We start from the raw sequence: 20361 nt of genomic DNA, 5'->3' as shown, positions 1-20361 counted from the left end.
TATATTTCGAGAAGTTTGGTAAATCTCCCGGGTTAAATGGACGACTTAAATGATGATTCGTTTGACGATGTCTTGGCTTCCATGGAAATGCCTACGGCTCCAAAACAGGCCAAATTGCAGACGCCGTCGTCAGAGTCATCAAGCAGCAGTTCCATCATTGCAGGCGCAGTTAAATTACCGCCTTCCAATCCGCACAGCGTATTAGTTCACAGTAAACAACGCGGTAATCCTATATTGAAATGTATTCTCAACGTTCCACTGGAGTTTCGGGATGACATTGTGCCTGACTATGTGGTGGGTCGCACTTCGTGTATTCTGTTCCTTTCACTCAAGTACCACAATCTGAATCCCGATTACATTTGCCAACGACTCAAGAGCCTGGGCAAGATGTATGAGCTACGGGTGCTCCTGGTGCAAGTGGACACACCGGAACCACACAATGCCCTAAAGAGCTTGACGCGAATTGCGTTGCTCGCTGATCTGACGATGATGCTGGCCTGGAATGCTGAGGAGGCCGGCAAGATCATAGAAACCTATAAGCAGTTTGAGAAACGTCCGCCTGACTTGATAATGGAACGCGTGGATTCCAATCCTCATCAAAAGGTAAGATGCTGATTCTCTCGATTGCATATATTAAAAGGTGTTTTTGCCTTACAGCTTGTGGCGGCTCTTACCAACATAAAACCCGTGAACAAAACGGATGCAGTGACTCTGCTGCAAATCTTTGGCAATCTGGAGAACCTCATCAATGCCAGTGAGGAGCGGCTGTCCCAGGTGATGGGTCTGGGTCCTCGGAAGGCAAAGAAATTATACAAAACACTGCATGAACCCTTTCTTAGCAAGTAGCATTATATACTGTAACAGTTATTTATTACAATCCAATATACCTAAACATATATGTACATATAACCAACACGCACATCTCTCAGTTACTCAATGAGTTTCCATATTTTGATGGTGCCATCGTCGCTGCAGGAGATCAATTGTCCGGCTGTGACGGGATTCCATTCCACGGCATTCACATCCTGTTCGTGTGCACTTTCCTCGGCCGTTAGCATCTCAAATGTGGGCTCATCCCGTTTGGAATCGCTGGTCTCTTTAAAAATCCGAATTCCATCATCGCCACAGGCGCTGGCAATGAGACCCGTCAACTTGCACCAGGACACATCATAGATGGCACGCGAGTGTTGACCTGACAAGGTGCACACGCACTTCCAGACAGTTGTCTTGTCCGGCGTGGCGATGCCAGCATCATTGCCCGGATGATAGGCGCGCCAGATCTTCAGAGTGGCATCATCGCTGCAGGAAACCAATCGATCACCATCCGCATCAAAGTCAATGCTCCAAACTGTGCTCGTGTGGGAGCTTAGCGTGGCCGTACAATCCCAGTCACTGTCCAAGGCGCTTTCGGCAAACATTTTGATGGTGTTGTCATACGATGCAGATGCCAGGATCTCCAGTTTCGGATGCCACACCACACGCTTCACATCCTGGCTGTGTGCATTCAGTACGGCGGCGCATTCGAACTCATCATCGCCAGCAACTTCCCATATCCACACGGACTTGTCGCGGGAGCATGTGGCCAACAGTCCTCCGCTGCGGGACCAGCTCACACTCTTCACCTCGTTCTCATGTCCCTCCAAAGTTGCATTGCACTCGTGCTTGGACCAAATGGCCGTAGTTGCATCGAAACTGGCGGATGCCAAGTACTCACCGCACGGCGACCACTGTACTTCGCGTATTGTGCGCTTGTGTCCATCCGATAATATGGTCTTGGTGCTCCATGTATTGCCAGACAGTGACCAAACTCTGATCGCCTTATCTTCGCCGCACGAGGCGAAACTGTTGCCCTTGGGATGCCACGCGACGCCCCAGATGCGTCCTTTGTGTCCCTGCAATGTGTGCTCTAGAATTAGACGGCCCATGGCGATTCTGTTTTAGTTTAAGGCGATATGTTTATTTAAGTATGAAGATTTTTGAGATAACACTCTTTTTCTTTATGAAACAAACGGTGAAGACTAGTGAGAGAGAGAGAGGTAGAGTTTGTTCTCCTTTTAAATTGGGGCTGCCACCCTACAGAATTTCCCGATCTGGCAACTTGTTCTAATTTAATAAAAAAAAAATTCAGTTGCAGCTTCGAAAATTTGACTAAATTAAAATTTTTCTTATTTTTGAAGCTAGAACTTTTTAAATTTTTGCAGAATTTTTGCTGGAATTTTCTTAATTTTGTATATTTTTTTTACAATAAAATTTTTAACTACTCTCCCTTTGGGTTGACGAGCTTCAAACCTTTATATATATATTTTTTTTTTTAATTTTCATTAAAATGTTAATTAATTTCAAAGTTTATTGCATTTTAAAATTTGCAAGAACTAAAATTTAAATTTTCGCTCGTTCGGATTAGTTCGTTCATCAAAAGTTGAACTACTAAAATTTAAATCTGATTTTGTAGACATGTGGCAACGTCTAAAGCTTATCACTAACGGACACATTCCAACACTTGGCAACACTAGAAAGAAAGTTGTGTATTTATTGTGTTTTTTTTTTCGCACAATATGTGCGCTGATAAGAAAATGAACGGCTTAATTGTATTCAACAGTGCCAACGATGTGGTCTATCAGAATCTAAATGGGAAACTAACTGAAAAGATATGCAATATAGCCATCACACAGGGTTTACTGCCAGCAGGTAGTGTAACGACACCCGGAGCAGCATTGGACAGCAATGTTCTATTGCAAATATTTAGTCCCATTATCAGCTCGCAGAGAATAATGCATTGTCAGTTTGACAACGCTTATGCTAGTTTTCAGTGCGAGAATGGTTTCAATTTAGTGTTTGGAGAACTCTTGGGCTTCAGTTTCTTGAAGATCGGACAAATTGAGATAGAGCAGTTGATGCGGCAGCTAGGCGTGGCCATGACCCTGACACGTTACTGCTATGGCGCCAATTTGTTTGGGTCACAGACGGGGGTCATGCAACAGGAGCTGCTGACGCAGTGCCTCAACTGTTACGAGTCCCAGCTGTGCCAGGAGGAGCAGGCTTATCTGCTGGAGGCAATACCCAAGCTGTTGATCAACCCGGAACTGAAGCGGACCGTGCACATTACACTGGATGCGACACTGGAGCAGCTACGTCAGACTGGAGGTCAGCAACGGACACACGCCTTGCTGCTGATATCTCACAAGCTGGTAGCATTGAACAGCACTCGCCTGGCACTTCCCTTGGCTCCTGCCGATCTCCTCTTTCTGGCCATCCTGGCCAGAGCTCTGCAATCCCAGAAATCTCAACGTGCCGTGGCCGTATTCCTGCAGGGCGTCTCGCACGACGTCAACTCCGGCTGTGTGCCAACCATTGTGCACATCTCTCGCCTGCACGGCCACCAGGTGCTGCTGCAGCTCATCGAGTACGGTCACATGCCCCTGACCAGCAGCATCTATGACACCTTCTTTGTGCTGCAGAAGATTGTCGCGGTGCAGCAACAAGGTGATTCGGATGCACTAAAGCCCGCCTACGAGAGCCTCGAATCCTTTGTCAGCCAAACATTAACAGCTCTCAAGCGACACCTGAAGCAAAAGCACGAGGAGATGGACAACTGTGTGAAAAAGTTCACGGCCCGTTGGGAGAATCTGCGCAAGATGTACGTCGAGTTCTTCAAGAGCTACGAGCGGGAGATGCTTGTCCGCATCGAGTCCAATCTGCCGGCCTTTGTCGAGGAGCTGAAGCAGCTGTTCACGCTCTCCCTCGCCAGCTGCGATAGCGCCAGTAATCATCAGCTGGATCAGCTCGCCGACTCTGCGGCTGTGGTGGAGGCCAAGCTTCTGGAATTTGCCGAATTTCTGGCGGTCAAGGCGGCGCGCAACATATCAATTGATGCTTATCTGGAGGACTTTCCGGGTCTGGTGCACTTTATGTACGTGAATCGCAGCTCTGGCCAAATGCTGGCTCCGGATTTGCGACAAACTAATCCACAGCTGGTGCCCAAGACGAAACTCTGGAACATGGTGGAGTTTACGCGCGGATATCTGAAGAAAGGACAGACCACGGTCATGTGGAAGGATCGTACTTTCCATTACTCGTACTTTCTCTGGTTCGAGGATCTCTCTGGCGGCATCTTGAAATGTACGCTGGATCTGCAGCAGCATTTCCTCTCCACCGGCTTCGGAGCGAACGGCAATGGACAGAAGCCACCTGCAGAACCGGGCTCTTTGCCCATGGACTACTACAGCGAACTGGCCGAGCTTTGCTTTCCCAAACTGGCGCCGGGTAAAGTACGCGTCTACGAACTGTACTGCATACATTTAGGCCTCGTTACCGCCACCTGTGCCGTGGAACACGCCCGACGCTTGGTTGCCACCATCAGTGACGTTGTTGGCGAGGAGACATTTTAAATGACTTTATGAATTGAATACATTCACTTTCCAAAACCATGCCGCACGATGCTAGTCAACTTTATGGTTCAAACTGAGCGGGAATTTTAAATTTATTATTTGTTTGCTGTATAAGCTAGTTTCATAAGAATAAATTAACCAACAAACTTTTAACAAACGCTTATGACGAGTATTTAAATTATATTTGGGTACTTTGTAGCTCTTCCCACTTATTCTCAAAGAATGATTTGCGCGCCGTCAGCGGCATTGATTTTTGACGCAGCAAGTAGTTTTCATTGCCCAAGGCAGTGTAGGTATTATCGCCAATAAGGTGTCTTAATGCCATGTTCTTCTTCAGATGCTTGTCGTAGTAGGTGACACCCGCGGCCACAAATTGTGGACCGAGTGTGGCCAGCTTTTTATCAATATCGGCATCGGTAGTCACCTGGTTGAAGTCCTTCATAAAGGACCAGCTGCCGATGCCAAACAGACCCAAGATGCTGTACAAAACGAAACGTGTCTGCAAATCAAAAGGAAAATGATTACAAAAAGATTCATTAAAAAACATATTTAATAAACTTACGCTGCCATGACGCGCGAAGAGATTAAGACGCATATTTAGATAGCGTCCCATTGTGTATACCATAAGGAAGCTCACGCTGGGGAAGATCGAGTTCAACAACACCCGATGCGTTTGCAGCTGGAGTACCGCTTTGCTCAGTCCAAACACCTGCTCATCTTCGGTCAAGACAATTGCCTCTTCCAGTAGTCTGCCGTTGTCCGAGTTCCAGTTTATTTGCTTATCGCGAAAGCGTATATCCGACCGTTTGATCTCGTCAATGCTGCCATATGCATAGTTCACGGGGATTCCCAGAGCGGCCCCAAAGCGATATTTCGTGGTGCCTGCTTGAAACAGATCAAATCCAAAAACGGTGAATGGCTTCACGAATTTAGCCTCTCGCGGATCCACGTCCAGTTTTTCCAAGGCTTTATCCAGACGTTGCTGCACTGACTCCGGCACGGCTCTTGCAATGCCATTTCTGCATTAAACGGGAAATAAATTGGTAAACATTGCGACACGCTGCCTGCAGTCGCTCACCCACTGATAACATGACACAAAGTCGCGGTAATATTTCAGTCCAAATGTATGTGGCACAAAGTTGGCCAAAAATAGACCAACTGTAGTTGATCCCGCTGCATAAAACACCACCTTACGTCCGGCTTCGGTCTTAAAAAAGCCCAAAATTCCGCTGCCGGTTTTGTTTTGCATGTTTTTTTCCTGTTTTGTAACCACTAGTAAGTTTTGCCAACTTAGCTATTTTATAGCTAGATCTGGCTATATTCTGAGCTCGCTTGCTAGAAAAATTTCAAAATTTGCTATTAGCGCGAAATCTGGCTATTTTAAATATATATTCAGCTATGTTTTGTGCAGCCAGAAGCAGCTATTTATTTCTCTTAAAATTTGGCAATTTCTTGCCACCTTTTTGTTAGAGAAATATATCGAGCGACCTCCACAAAAAACGATAGCTACATATTTATCGATAAGAAAATCTGCGATAAAATCATTTAAAAATATTCAAACTCTTTTTATTCACATAAATCGACAAGTCTCCTCTATGAACAACTTTATTAAGCTTACATTTAACTTATTTGCTGGATGTGCTTTGTAACTTAATGTCAACTATAACTATGTTGTTTTTGGCATCTTTGTGCCGCCACCAACGCCCCAACCTATGCTCCTGGCCAACAGCCACAAACAGTTTTGTGCCATCGGCATTGAAAGTCAGGCCATTTATGAAGCCTCCAATAGATATGCTGTTAATCTGCTGAAGCTTGCGTGCATTTGGACTTGATTGCCATAATCTCACACAGCCGTCGCAAGAGCCTGAAATGCATTAAAGTTATAACTTCAATTGAAATTTATTATTCGACAATTCGCACCTGTTGCCACCAAATCCGTATTGACCACAACAGCTATTGCTGTGATCCAGTTCGCCACGCCATTGTCACCCAGTCCATGGGCAAGTTGTGTTGTGCAAATTGGTTTCTTCTTCATGGCACTCCACAGACTAATAGCACTGTAAGTAAATAAAAAGCCTGTTGCAGTAATTCAGAACCTCCTTTAAAGTACTAAGTATATTTACCCATCAACGCCGCCGGAGACGAAGTGCTCGTCATTTATTAACTTGACACACTCAATGCCATCCTTATGTCCGTTGTATATTAGCTGGGACTCTTCCGTAATCTTCCATATGCGCAGCGAGCAATCCGATCCGCCAGCAGTAATAGCTCGCTCCCGACTCAATGCATCTATACTCGTTACAGCAGTTTGGTGACCAAATCTGTATAGGATGCAGAGTTTTATAATATAATTGAGAAGTTCGAAATCCATTACTTACAAGCTCTCCACATAGGCCAGTTCATCGACCGACCAAATCTTCACAGAGCGATCCTTTGCTGCCGAGTACAGCTCGTGGGTTCCCTTGCGAAACACAAGCCCTGAGACGCTATCCCTGTGTCCCTTGAAAGTCTTCACATGCTTCATGGTTTGTGGACACCAGATCTGTATGTGTGGTCCACCCTCAGCCAGGGCCATGAACTTCATGTCTGTAGACAGGCAGATGGCAATGACATGCGATCTTCGTTTCTTGCCGGTTTCGGGTTCCTCGCGATGAGACAACACATCACATTTGTCCAGCACTTTTCCCGTTTCAGTGCACCATTTGAGTACATATTGCGATTTGGCTCCCGTAAACAGCAACTTTCCGTCCGTGCTGAGCGCCAGGGCACATAATGGTGTGTGATGAAGCTTGTGCTTCAGTACGCGTTGAATTGTACACGATTTGATGCCACCGGCAATGTTGCGACGTAATCGACCAACACTATCCAAATACTCAGTCTGTAGACGCTGTTCGACGGTCTTGCTCAGCTCACGATCCTCAGCGCGCTCCGATTCCTGTTTCTCAATTTCAGACAGATATTGTTTGGCCAAACGCAGTCGCTTGTCCTGTGCTGTTTCCTGCTCTTCTTCATCAGCCGAGAAGGCCAATGCATTACCGCCCACATCGCTGTTATACTCCTCATCATCGCTGGCAATTTCCTCGTCGTCCGCCTTGGATCGACGTTGTTTTTTCGGCCCTGGAGCTGATGCATTTTGAGTTCGTTTTCCTGGTTTTGCGACGCCTTTGGATTTCGTCGCATTTATCTATGGTATATGTGTGCAATCAATATTATCTTTATGTCTGTGTGTGCGCTACTCACCTTGCGTTTTTTGTTGGCTAGTTTGGCGGCACCCGGCTTCAAGAAAAACGATGAGGACATTTTAAAAATTGTAATTTCTATAAATTTTAAACGCTAAACAGGCCCACGTGCATAGTATTACGCGCTTTGGCTTTTTTAGTCGCTTTTGAGTACATCAGCTGTTTGCATCGTGATAAAGGCTGCTTGCTATGAATCTTACCAGACAGAAAACTTGAAAATTATACAGCACTGTTTTTGCGCGCCATGATGAAAAATTCTAAATTCAATTCTAAAATAATCTGCGAATGTTTTCTGTAAAATTAACTTGATTTAAATAAAACAAACTCTTTTTGCATTTCCCAAATGTTTATTGAAATAATCAAGTATGTTAATTATAAGTAAGCATATAATGATTAATTAACTCGAATATATTGTTGAATTCAGCTTTTTATTTATTGTTTCAGATTAGCAGACGCACATTACATGATAATATGAATTGGGCTCGACTTGTGTAACTGAATTTGTTCTCAGGTGTTATAAAATTATCACAAATTATGTATACTATAGTTTTTTATTTGTTGTGTAAAATTTTCTTTTTATTTGCATTATTATCGTAATAAAATAAGTTAAATGTTGCGTCCTTAGCGCTGCCCAGGCAATATGGATGCTGAAGCTTGGTACCTACAGAGAACAAAAACGCACTTCGATCGCACGTCTGTAAATTGTTTAAAACTAATTAACGTTCTAAAATAATTTTTAAAATTGCTAATTAAAAATGTAAATGAGAAGAGGAATAACATGTAAGTGCCTCCACACACACACATCTACATGATCGAGCAAAGGCCCGATGTTTCGATGCCATTTTGAACTTTCTTCGTCTTCTTTAACGTAACATTTCGCAACGCTGGCTTTAGTTCGATAACAGGCTCAGGCTCAGCTTCGACTGCAGCGGCGGCCGGTGGCGGTGTTATCGACTTTTGGGCAACGGGCGCTGATGTCGTTGATATCGATGTCATTGGCGTTCCCATTGATGATGTGACTGTTGTTGTGGGTAAACGTGAAGCGCCATTACTGTTGTTGTTATTGGCGTTGCTGCTGCTGCTGCTGCCGTAACTGCTGCCAATAACCGAAATGGAACTAATGTTAGCAGGCGGCGCATTTGTGGAACTGCTGGTGGCAATCTTGGGCACAAATGTATTGCCTCCGCACAGCACTGGAATTGTGGAAATGGTTTGTATTGAATTCTGTTGCTGCTGCACATCGGTATTTCCACAGCTGCCAATGACGCTAATTGCCGAGACTTGCGACTCCGTTGCTGTTACTGCTGCTGCCGTCGTCGCTGATGTTGTTGATGTTGATGTAGTTGTTGAAGTTGTTGTTGTTGAGGCACTATTATGACTATTACTACTTGTATTCTTAGTGATATTTATTTTTATTTTATTAACTATGCTAGCCAAAGGTAACGCTGGCCCCGGTCCCGCTGCGCTTAGATTATGCGTCTCCTGCGGATTCTCACCGTTAAAATCAGCCTCGGATGTTGACGCCATCGCCATCGGCTCCAGTTCCAGTTCATCCTCATTTGGCGGCATTGAGAGCGATGCAACGGATGCTGGACGCTCCAACGTCGCCGGCGAGGCAGATGAATCAATTGTTTGTGTTTGGGTTTCTAGCCAACATAAAGCATGTTTAGTATTAATTGATAAATGATTAATGTATACAGTTGGTCAATTAATTCTTGCTCTTAAATTTATTAATATGTGAACAAATATGTGAGTTTTTCTATTTTGTCAAAACAATTACTTGACCAACTGTATGTGCAAAAGAGACACTTACCACTGCTGTTAATTGATATCTCATCTTCTGGTAGCGGCAGCAGTGTCACCACTGTGCCCACATCTTCGAAGCCATCATCTTCATCTTCCTCATCGTCATCTTTGGGCTCCTCTTTAATCTTTACATTGAGCATTGGCACCGGCTCCTTTTCAACATATGTGTCCAGATCGGTAAAGGGAATGTTTGGCTCCTGGATCTCCACATCTGACTCGTTGGCATTCTCAGCCTTTTGATGTTGGTCGTTCTCCTGCTCCTTATCTTTCTCCTGCTCCTGCGCCGGCTGCTTCTCTTCAGTGCTAGACGCTGATGTCGCTGCTTCTTTCTCTTTCTGTGACTCGATATCTGTTTCCGTTCGTGTCACAGTGACCGGCACATATTCTTCATCATCATCATCATCAACGATCTCTGTTACGCTTGGCTCCTCATTGGGCAGCACAATAACATCATCGTCATCATCATCCAGCATCGTGTTTGATGATTTCTTGCCATCATCTGTAAGTGAATTGCAGTTGATATATGATTAAACTATAGTTTATGATTGTTATCAAAAGTTTAACAGAAACAGGAATCGCAAATCAGGTAAATGATACGTTAAATATATATAAAGCGCGATAAAATTATCTAAATTAATACGAAAATGTTGTATTTTTCTGCCTTTTTTATATTTTATTGTAAGAACTTTATTTTAATTCTTCGTTTTGATTTTTGTATAAAAATAAATAAATAAGAAACTAAAACATAAGAATCAATCATTATTTTCTCGTTGCATTTTTTAATAAAAGAACAAATAAATTCAATTATTACTTTGAATTTTTGAAAAGTAAGTCTGATACTTTATATTTTTATACTGAGATTTATAATCGCTACTATTTTCTTAGCTGTTACAATAATAAAAATAATATTAAATTGTGACTTGAGATTTGTATATTAAAGATTGATAATTAGAGTTACTTTTGGCGTTGATTTTTAAATACAAATTTGATTGTTATTCCCATTTTAATTATTAAGATTAAAAACAAGAATTTAAATAATATTTTATAGGAGTTCAACATAGGAAATGCAACTCACCTGAATCATCCTCAAGTTTGATTAGCGTATCCATAGCATTGTCATCGCTGGCATTGAGCATATCCACATCTCCATTGGCAGCGGTGTCACTGGCAACAGGCGCCGGCGGATTCAAGGAGCTCTTGTAGTCCTCATAGCACAAGGGATGATAGATCTTCTCTTCGACGCGTATCGCTGAACGGAGATGCCATTCCTCCAGCTCTTCGTTGTAGAACTGCTCGAATTTCTCATGGCACATGTCACAGCTGCGATCCACGTCATCCGTTCCAGCGGCACAGCTGGGCATTGGTGAGTCCAGGGAGCGTTGCTGGGACACCTCATCGACGGCATCTGGGCCAAGTTGTTGGCCTTGCGCCTCCAAAAAGTTCCTTTCACGCTCCTCAACATCTTCGATTTCCTCGTATTGTCGCCAATCATTGAGATCATAGAACCAGCGTTTGGACGTCGCCTTCCGGGTTGAGTCCCGTTCACGTCGGTTCTGTCGGAAATGCCAATCCAAGTGCTGACTATATTTGATGGTCTGCTCAGGCGGGAAGCGCACGCCGCAACTGCTGCACTGCATCCCCAGGTAGAGTGTTGCTATTACCGCCGATTGTCGCGTCTTGATCGTATCTGGTTTGTGTAGATCAATCCGCTTAATGGGCTCTGTGGGCGGTGCTGCTGGAGCGGGAGCGGCAGCTGGAACAGACGCATCTTTGCTGGAGCTGGAAGTCACCTCGAGGGCAGGTACATTAACTGTATTATTGCTGCTGTTGCTGTTGTTGTTGCTGCTTGTGACGGGCGCTGTGGTTGTGCCAGGTCCACCAATTATGCCTGACGAGACGAGCTTCTTGAAGAGCTCATCTATATTCAGATTGCTAAGTGCTGCTGCTGCCACCGGAAGTGGCACTGCTGCTCCTCCACCGCCTGCGATTGCTGCAGCAGTTGGAGCTGGCGTTGATTGCTCCAGAGAAGGAATCACTGCCGCTGGAGCAATTACTGGCACTGGTAACGGTGGCGGTTGTGGTGGCTCCGCAGGTGCCTCCGTCTTAATGTACACCATATCCTGGACATGTGCCTTGCCAGCTTGTACACCCTTGGGCAGCGTTCCAAAGCGTATGAAACAGTTGCGTCCCCCATTTAACTTCATGCTCTTGGGCAATCCGCCGTATTCCAGCTTTTGCAACTGTCCGTCAAGCAGAGCATACAGAAAGCTGTCCACAAACTGCAGCGAATGCTGCTCGGCACCCAAAAGGAACGTCTGCTGTCGCCCGTCTAGGAAGAGTGGCACAATCGTGTGGGCATCGACAATCATATTGATTTTGCCCACAACGAGATCACGGCGCACGCGTCCAATGTCCACATTTGGAGGCGGTCCCTCTGCCTTCAACACATGCAGTTTATTGCCAATGGGCAATGAAACGGGAGGACCACCAAAGTAGATCTCATACCAGTGATCATCGATGTACAATTCTCGGGATGGATGACCGAATCGTATGCGATGCAATTGCCCATCCAACTGGAAGGGTTTGTAGTCATCATTGAAACTTAATGCCAGCGGCTCATTGTGATCAATAAAGATGGATCGTTGGCCATTCTGGAAGCCAATCTCGTGCGGCTCATCGCCGGCCATGAAAATGATTGCCACTTGGTTATAGAAACGTATCTCCTTGCTACCCCCATCAATTGTTATGCTGCGCACCACATCCGCCATGGGATTATCCAGGGAATTGATGGCTTTGGTTATGGATACTTGAGCCACTGATGGCAATGTCATCATGGAAGGCGGCTGTGGTGGCGGAGGCACCGCTGATTGTGATATAACCAGCGGTGGATGCTGCCAGGGCATGTTACGGAAACCACCGCCAGCTCCAAGATTTGCAACCGGCATACGCTTGTTACCGTTACCATTATTATTGTTATTATTATTGTTGTTATTGTTGTTGTTTTGAGCCAATTGCCAGGCAGCACGCTGAGCTGCAGCTGGATCCACCTGCTCGCCCCACTTGCTGGGCTTTCGCCGCTTGCCATCTCGCTTGATCTTGGACTGCTTGGACAGCGGCTGAGACTTGTCACCGACTGACGGTTGTTGTTGTTGTTGTTGCTCCTCGTATCTGTTGTCGCCGTCACTGCGTGGTGAACTGGAGGCGTGATTCTCGTTGCCCTTGAGCTTGGGAATACGCTTGCGTAACACTGCATCGCGTGCTGCATTCCTGTCCACATCCACATCCTCGTCATCGACAACTATGCCATCGCGTCGTCGATTGTCCTTCAGTTTGCTGCTCTCGTTCATGGCGACCACTTTGCTGACCAGATCTTTGTACTGTTCCTGATTCATGCCATGATTCTCGAACATCTCCTGCGCTTGACTTAGTATCGTGCGCATTGTCTCATCGTGTGCTTCCTGTGAGTCATCATTGTGCTTCAACTCCGACAACTGTTTCAGTCGCTGCGTCATAGGATGTTCCTTGGATTTATCTGTAATTGCATATTTCGGATTGTTTACTGCAATCTGTACTGCATCTTGTGCTAATTACTTACCACCCTTGGACAGCTTGTGGTTGTGGCGCACAGTCTTGGCCAGCTTGGCACGCAGCTCATCCAGAGTTGGCTTCTTGGCGACGGATTTTGAAGATTGCTAAACAGGATTAAAATGTTGCTTAGTTTTGTTTTAATTATTCTATTATGCTACAAGGGATAGAAATCAGAAACTATAAGAGCTAGAGCTATCAAATGTGATGACAATACAGTGGGCATTCGTATAAAATTTAAAAAAAAAAATGGACAACCATTGCATAAATTTAAATAAAGAAAGAATTAAGAGGCCAAACCATGATCAAAATGACATTCCGTGTAAAAATCGGTATATTTTTGACTAACTTATGACAGTTTAAAGTTGGTCAGAATTTTGATCTAGCCACTTTACAAGTCGAAATTTTTGTCCAATTTCGTATGATTTTTTACAGAAAAATGAAACGTTTCAGAATCAGATTTAAAGTGTTGTTTTATACTTATTACGATATAAAAAGTTGTTTAAAAGTGAAGAATTAAGATTTAAAATTTTGAATTTTCGAAATTTCAAAGGGGGGACGACCCTTAGCATCGAAATCAATATCTAGTAGAATCTAGAGAAAAATATTTTTTTTTAAGACATAAAAATTTAAATGCAGAATGAAATAAAATGCCAAATAATGATTAAAATGACACTCCGCTTAAAAATTGGTTCAGTTTTGATTAAGTTATGACAGTTTGAAGTTGGTCAGACTGCGGATTTATCCACTTTACAAGCGCAAATTTTTGTTGAATTTCCCATGATTTTTGACAAGGAAATGAAACGTCTCACCATCAACATGAAACCATGGAAGAAGATGGTCGAAAAATAATAAAGGTTTCGAAACGAACAAAATTTAAATGCAGATTGAAATTAGAGCCCAAACTATGGTCATAATGACATTCCGTTTGAAAATCGGGTCAGTTTTGTTTAAGCTATGACAGTTATCCGCTTGATGTCCTCTCTAGTAATTTAATAAGAGATTAAACTCACTTTGTCGGCTTCCCAGATTTCCATAGAGTCATCTTCGACGACGATGACACCACTAGAAGCCATGGCAGCTGGTTTGCCTGGCAGCACTCGACGCAAATCTACATCTTCGCTGCCAAAGAGACTGCAGAAATGGAACAATAGGTTTTAGTTAAGGTATCAGTCAAGGATTCGTCAACACTTACGCATCCAATTTGGCGGATTTGCTGCGCTTCTGCTGAGGTTGTTGTAGTCTTTCGTCATCATCGCCATCAATGTTGTCGTCGTCATGATCTAGTGGCAGCTGACCAGCCGGACGCTTCTCACCGACGCCCTGCGTCTGGACAGGATTCAACAGCTTGCTGATGGATTGCTGCAGTGACTCCGATGAGGGTGCCGGCGAGGATTGCTTTACGTTGCCGGTAGCTGCTGTGGCAATACTTGATGCTGCTGCAGCGGATGCTGTTGTTGCTGCTAGCAGTGATGCTGTTGATAAATGCGCTGTAGATTTTTCTAATTTATTAAACGGTTTTTGTATTTTGAACGACACTTTTGTGGGCAATTTGGAGGAATTGTTCGATGCGTTGGAGGCGCTGCTAGCATTTGTTGTGCTGGTGATGTTGTTGCTCGATTCTTCATTAGTCGTTGTTGTTGTTGCTGCTGCTGCTGGTCTGTTGATTGTTATTGTTGGAGGCGGCGGCGTCGCTGGCCTGACCAACGACAACGAGCCAAATGGCCTCATATCGACGTCCATAATTGATGCCTCTAAATGCGGCGTCGCACTGGAAGCAGCAGCAACAGGAGCTGAAGGTCGAGGCCCTGGTTCAAGTATTTGAAATTTATCTAAAATTCTTTTATGCTTGCAACAAACAATTAATGATTTTTGGTTGTACCAAATGAAAATTATGATATTACGAAATTACTCACGGCCTATTTACAAAATCAATTAAATGTAACAAGGAAAAAAAAAGAAATGAAAGGAAAAATTAAAATAACTAACGTTGGGGCATCAACAAACACCAGGCACAGCAATTGGGCTAGAAAAATTAGTGGAAAATAATGACAAATCATAATATCAAATATGATTGAGTTCCGTTAAAGAACCAGGTTAGACTAATTAAAAATAAAACAATAGAAAAATAAATAAACTTTAAAAAAGTGCCGTTCTACAAATACAAAAAAATAACAATAATAATAAAAATTATATATAAGATATATACATATTTAGAAAAAAAAAGACGTATAATCAGAGGATTGTATTATAACAATACAATTACAACAATACGCTTAAATAAATATGTATTTTGTTTGTGAAATGTTTTAATATTATCAAGTGTTTTTCTTTTAGACGTTAACAACAACAATTTAAGAACTGCAGTCTTTATTTTTTCTTAGTTTTTATCAACTGATTATATCAGGTACAATGTCTTCACAGTTATTTATCTGTTTATCACGGATTTATAGTTTTCATTAGTTTCTTTTTACAATAACACACAGTAAGTAGACTTAAAATTACACCAAAGGCGGCACCTGGCTACATTTTGCATTTTTTAATTAAAACAACTGGAATGCAAAAGGTTTTCAAACTCATTTTTATTGGATTTGTTTTTCTTTTCTTTTCATTTCTCTCTTAGTATTTTTTTTCTTTTCTTTTTGTTAATTGAACTTTAGTATTGATCTTAAGTATTAAAAAAATTGCCTAAACATTGTATGATTATGTAGATATTTAATTTTAAAATTTTAGAATATATTTAAAAAAATAAAAACGGCCCCAAAAAATGTGTCAAGTGAAGCAACGAAACATTTTAGAGGCAAAAATATCACAGAACGACAACTCCAGAGTTTCCACCAGTTGGAATATCACCAAGCTCTTCAGTAAAGCGCAAAAAGTTGATTAACATAATGAAAAAATTTAAAATACTCAAGGGACCTTTGATGGTTGTTTTCTATTTTTTTTTTTTTTTTTGCTTACTTTTTGCAATTTACTTACAATTCTTGGTCAAGTGGAAGTTCAACTGTATGGAGCAGAGCAGAGAATTTCAACACACGCCCACAACAACCGCCCCCTGCCATTGGCCAGATGTGAGCCTACAGTGCCGCCAATTTGGTTTGTAATTTCTGAATATTTCAACTACTTGGTCATTTGCATGTCTATTGATATCGTTCTCGACTTGGCTGTTGGCTAACAAATGTGAGATTAGAATTAAAAATTGTTTCTTACGTTTCTCTAAATCATTGACGTTGACGGCATTAACTGGAACTGACGATGCTGCAACTGCTGCTGTTGCGGCAACTGTTCCTGCTGCTGATGCTGTTGTTGTAGCAGTTGGAATCTTGCCTGATGCTGTTGACTCTGGTGATTTGCTCTGCCTCACGCTGCGCATATCCACATCTTTGTAAATGGGCGAACGGCTGCGGGAACGGGCATTGTTGGAGCTCCCGGATTTGCTACTCGCTCCATCACGTCGCGTGTTTGACGATGATGTTGACGATTTGTTTGTGGCATTGCGTTTTGATTTCGATGGTGAGCTGGCAGGTGAGCTGCTCTTGCGCTTTGATGCCACAGGTGAACCTCCATTGAGTGCATAGCGCTCGTTTTGCTCCTTGCTGGGGTGCTTGTCGCGCGAGTTAGACGCACGCTTGACCGGCGATAGGCTGGAACTGCTGCCCTTGTGACGACCATCGGAGCCAGATGACGATGTTGAAGCAGTGGAACTTTTAGACTCGCTCCTCTTGCGGCTGTTGCTGCTCGAAGAACTGTGATGGTTACTGCTGCCCTTGTTGGAGCGACTGCTGCCAGAGTTGCGCAGTGGAGACTTGCTGCGCGAGCGACTAGATTTGTGGGTCGATGATGAGGATGACGGCTTATGGCTCTCCAGGCGCGGATCATTGGTGCGCATGGGCGCGGCCATTTGTGACGATGCTTGTGGCTGCATTTGTCGTGCAAGTCGAGGATCCCGTGGACGTACCGAGTTAAGCATAGCGGCGTTAACCGGATGCACCTTTGGTTTGTTGGCAAAGGGCTGTAAGCAAGCCATGATTAGTTTAAGTTGTTGGAAAACTACAATATTAACTTACCGGTTGCTGGCCAACTCCGGGTATCATGCCACCAGCCGCTGCAGGCATCACTGGACGCATGTGACGCATTCCACCGGGATACATTGGCGGCCCAGCAGCTCCAACTGGAGGAAGAATGGTCTCCATGCCCGGCGGACGCAGTGGGACCGCTGGCACGGGCATGGCTATAGGAGTCACGGAAATGGCATCGGTAGCCTGACTTAGTTGACGCTCCTGTTCCTTTAAATGCATTTTAGTTTGCTCCAATTCCAGCTCTAATTTGCGCTTCTTCAGCTCCAACAGCTCACGTGTCTTGGCCTGAAGTATCTCCTCCATGTCGGTTTGCAGTGTGGTATTTACCACCATGCCCTGTGGATGCACAAGTGTGTCAAATGGATTCTCAGATTACTTATCGCTCTGAAGTTTAGTTACCGTTTTAAGAAAGTCGGGATTCACATGTATGGCCGGATTAACGTGTATTTTGGTTGCCTGGTTTGCCGTGATAGGTTTTGCTGTGATGGGCCAATTGTTATCCAGACGCTTAACCTTCACATCCAGCGCATACATCTTGGAGGCGGGGAACACCTCGTTCCATGTCTGACGAAGCAGATACATGCGCTCCCTAACCTTCTCCAGAACCTGTGACGGTGAGTGTTGCACCTAAAGATTACAATGCGCAGAGAGAAACTCATTAATTATATTGAGATCGGGTATTGAATAGATTGAACTTACCGACTCGAAGGCGTTGAGAAATATATTGACTATACATTGCCCAAACAGCTGGACGTAGCTGCTTTTCACATTCTTAATTATGGAATCAATTAAATATAGTATGGGCAATTTGAATTCTGGCGGCACCTGTTTGATTTGGTAAGATAGGTAAGAATAAATAGAACATAAGTTTCTACAACGTCGCTAGCGAAGTGTGTGGACACAGATTGAGGCACATCATCAATTCACATAGTCCTGGTCACGATTAACAACGATGACGGTCACGACAACGACAACGACGACAGCTGCTGGACACAGATGCATCTCCATGTTATTGAGTGCGTGCAGTTGATCAAAGCAAACATCTACAGTCTAACTATCAACCTTTAGGATTTCAAAACAAGTCTTGAGACTAGATCGGATTTCATACACCCCCGAATATAAATAAATGTGTATAAATATAAATTTATACGAAATACACTTATCAACTCATCTAGCGCAATACATTCATATCAAAAATAGTTTAAAATTATTAGTTTTCTATTACGAATTTGTAGTTTTTATTTCTTGTTTAACAAAGAGATGAAAAGCTTACGATTTTATATTCCTTTTTTTTTGGCCAAATTGTTCTGGTTTCTTCTCTCTTTTTTGCAAAACAGAGAACGCTGCGTGTTTTGTTATTTGTTGTTATTATTTGTTTGTCAATGTTTTTGTATAAAATAAAAGACAACTTGATGACAATTGTTTAAGTATTTTCACTTTTTATTGCAATTTTCTTTTCGATTTCTTTTTTTATTTTATTTACTTCAAGATTATCGAGGCAAAAGAAGAATAGAAGTATATAGTAAACGAAACGTCTTACCTTGTAGAGGATAAATCAGTCTCTGCTTAAAACCCAAATAAATATTTCAATATGAGTTACGCATTAATTTGATTCGAAAGTTTACAAACACAAACCAATACAAATCTTTAAATTGGTAGTGTAAATAATCTTTAAAATTGTTGCTGATGGAGGAGCAATAACAAAAGAAACAAAGGATTTAATTATGCAATAATTGAAACTTGTGACGCTTTTGTTGATTGTACTCCATCGAAGACTGAGATGAAAACCGATTGATAGTATCTTTTTAAGAAATAACACAGATAATGATGTAATCAATCAATGCTATCAATAGATTTACAACTCAGGAATGTGATGTGGATTAAGAGCCTATATTCCTAACACACATTTTGGACATGGAGATCATGTGCTAACACAACAGCCGTACGGGCGGCATTCGTTACGAGGACTCGGAACACTTTTCAAAGTGTGTTTGTATGAATATGTATATGTATATGTGTGTGTGTGTGTTTGTGTCTCTCTCTTTCTGTATGGTGGCTGTTAATTAATAATGCTTTATTTGTTAACCTGGCTGATGTGATATTCCACCACGCGCACAATGACTGCAGCATAGTTGATGTTCTCCTCGGCGAGCATTGTGAGCATATTGATGAGCGGCTTGCTATTGCAATTCAAATCCGTTAGACTGGATAAATACTCTTCGCCAATGCGGCGCGCATCCTCCGGATATGATTGGAATATATTCTCCATATTTCGACTTTTCCCTTCGACTTCGTTTCCAATCTATTCCGTATCACTTTCTTGAGCGATTAACAAAATAATTGCAGACGTTAAGCTGCAAAAGGAAAGTTGAAAAACAAATTAGAATCCATATACAACAAATATACGATTTAAAATTATTTAATTGTCATTTATCGATATGCATTTTTTTCAACCCTTGTCATGTGGTCACTCTTCTGGCACTTACAAACACATATTTCTGTATACATATATCATGACCACATAAAACAAAGAAATTACGGTATACAAGTACATATGTATATATGCGCATATAATTTATTGTTGATGTGGCTTCGCTTTCATAGCACACAAAAACACATGTAAACAAGCACCAAACCACCATATACATATATATTAAATATATGTACGTATATGCACAAACAAACATACACGCTGTTTATGGGCGAACAATAAACACACAAGGCAACGGGGCTGCAATACTTTTCAGCAAAAATTCAAAATGGCGGACGCCAGACAAGCAAGCACGCATTATTTTTTCACACTTGCAAAACACATTTGTATCTTGATAATATGGTGTTTTTTTTTTTAACACTTTGCACATTAACCATTTTGGCAATGATCCAATACACACTTTTAGGACCATATTAAATTGCTTGATTGTCGATTTTGGAACTTTTCCACAACATTTTCCAACGATGTAGCCACGTTTATACTATACGCGCATTCAACTCGCTTAAAAATAATTTGCAAGCTTAGAAAATGTTGGCAAACATACCTTTTTACATTAGAACATTTGTACAATTAGTTTAACACACTTTAATGCTGTGAAAAATATTTATTAAGCACTTTTAAACTAAATAAAATCAGCCTTTGACAAATTTTTCACGTAACAAAACTGGCGATGCCGATGTTTATGAGACAACTCTACTCACAACGTTGCCACCGGGCCCAAATGCTGTCACCCGACCGAAAGGTTGCCACCCTGTCAAATTCACCGATCTGGC

At 42.6% G+C, this 20361-nt stretch overlaps 6 protein-coding genes across 7 annotated transcripts; 2 read left to right on the top strand and 4 right to left on the bottom strand.

Moving 5' to 3' along the window:
• The first annotated feature begins 16 nt into the window (after window positions 1–16).
• Window positions 17–907, top strand: LOC117783470 (DNA excision repair protein ERCC-1). Its single transcript, XM_034620879.1, has 2 exons — window positions 17–603; window positions 658–907. Exons 1-2 carry the CDS (start codon window positions 37–39, stop codon window positions 844–846), a joined length of 756 nt encoding a protein of 251 aa, XP_034476770.1. The 5' UTR covers window positions 17–36; the 3' UTR covers window positions 847–907.
• On the bottom strand, window positions 854–2024 carry LOC117783468 (probable cytosolic iron-sulfur protein assembly protein Ciao1). The gene has a single exon (XM_034620877.1). It carries the CDS (start codon window positions 1923–1925, stop codon window positions 930–932), a length of 996 nt encoding a protein of 331 aa, XP_034476768.1. The 5' UTR covers window positions 1926–2024; the 3' UTR covers window positions 854–929.
• A 497-nt stretch (window positions 2025–2521) lies between these two features.
• On the top strand, window positions 2522–4551 carry LOC117783463 (Hermansky-Pudlak syndrome 1 protein homolog). Its single transcript, XM_034620873.1, has one exon. The coding sequence runs from the start codon at window positions 2556–2558 to the stop codon at window positions 4386–4388; it is 1833 nt and encodes a 610-aa protein (XP_034476764.1). The 5' UTR covers window positions 2522–2555; the 3' UTR covers window positions 4389–4551.
• LOC117783469 (transmembrane protein 177) lies at window positions 4470–5663 on the bottom strand. The gene is made up of 3 exons (XM_034620878.1): window positions 5471–5663; window positions 4951–5407; window positions 4470–4887 (listed from the first exon to the last, which is right to left on the bottom strand). Exons 1-3 carry the CDS (start codon window positions 5635–5637, stop codon window positions 4567–4569), a joined length of 945 nt encoding a protein of 314 aa, XP_034476769.1. The 5' UTR covers window positions 5638–5663; the 3' UTR covers window positions 4470–4566.
• Window positions 5664–5957: 294 nt separating this feature from the next.
• Window positions 5958–7754, bottom strand: LOC117783464 (U3 small nucleolar RNA-interacting protein 2). The gene is made up of 5 exons (XM_034620874.1): window positions 7629–7754; window positions 6767–7572; window positions 6512–6709; window positions 6309–6445; window positions 5958–6252 (listed from the first exon to the last, which is right to left on the bottom strand). Exons 1-5 carry the CDS (start codon window positions 7686–7688, stop codon window positions 6014–6016), a joined length of 1440 nt encoding a protein of 479 aa, XP_034476765.1. The 5' UTR covers window positions 7689–7754; the 3' UTR covers window positions 5958–6013.
• A 282-nt stretch (window positions 7755–8036) lies between these two features.
• LOC117783462 lies at window positions 8037–20327 on the bottom strand. 2 transcript variants are annotated; one of them, XM_034620871.1, is made up of 12 exons: window positions 20133–20327; window positions 19184–19451; window positions 17797–17922; window positions 17497–17724; window positions 17086–17433; window positions 16229–17030; window positions 14214–14508; window positions 14032–14152; window positions 13029–13125; window positions 10509–12965; window positions 9441–9932; window positions 8037–9273 (listed from the first exon to the last, which is right to left on the bottom strand). In XM_034620871.1, exons 2-12 carry the CDS (start codon window positions 19364–19366, stop codon window positions 8432–8434), a joined length of 5991 nt encoding a protein of 1996 aa, XP_034476762.1. In that variant the 5' UTR covers window positions 19367–19451; window positions 20133–20327; the 3' UTR covers window positions 8037–8431. The 2 variants fall into 2 exon arrangements, with proteins under 2 accessions (XP_034476762.1, XP_034476763.1); XM_034620872.1 differs by having other exon boundaries at window positions 14214–14493.
• Between the last annotated feature and the right edge of the window lie 34 nt (window positions 20328–20361).

This window comes from Drosophila innubila, assembly GCF_004354385.1.
Source record: "Drosophila innubila isolate TH190305 chromosome 2R unlocalized genomic scaffold, UK_Dinn_1.0 1_C_2R, whole genome shotgun sequence".
In the NCBI taxonomy this organism is placed as follows: Eukaryota; Metazoa; Arthropoda; class Insecta; order Diptera; family Drosophilidae; genus Drosophila; species Drosophila innubila.
The sequence above is the reverse complement of the archived record's forward strand: the minus strand, read 5'-3'. Positions and strand labels throughout refer to the sequence as shown.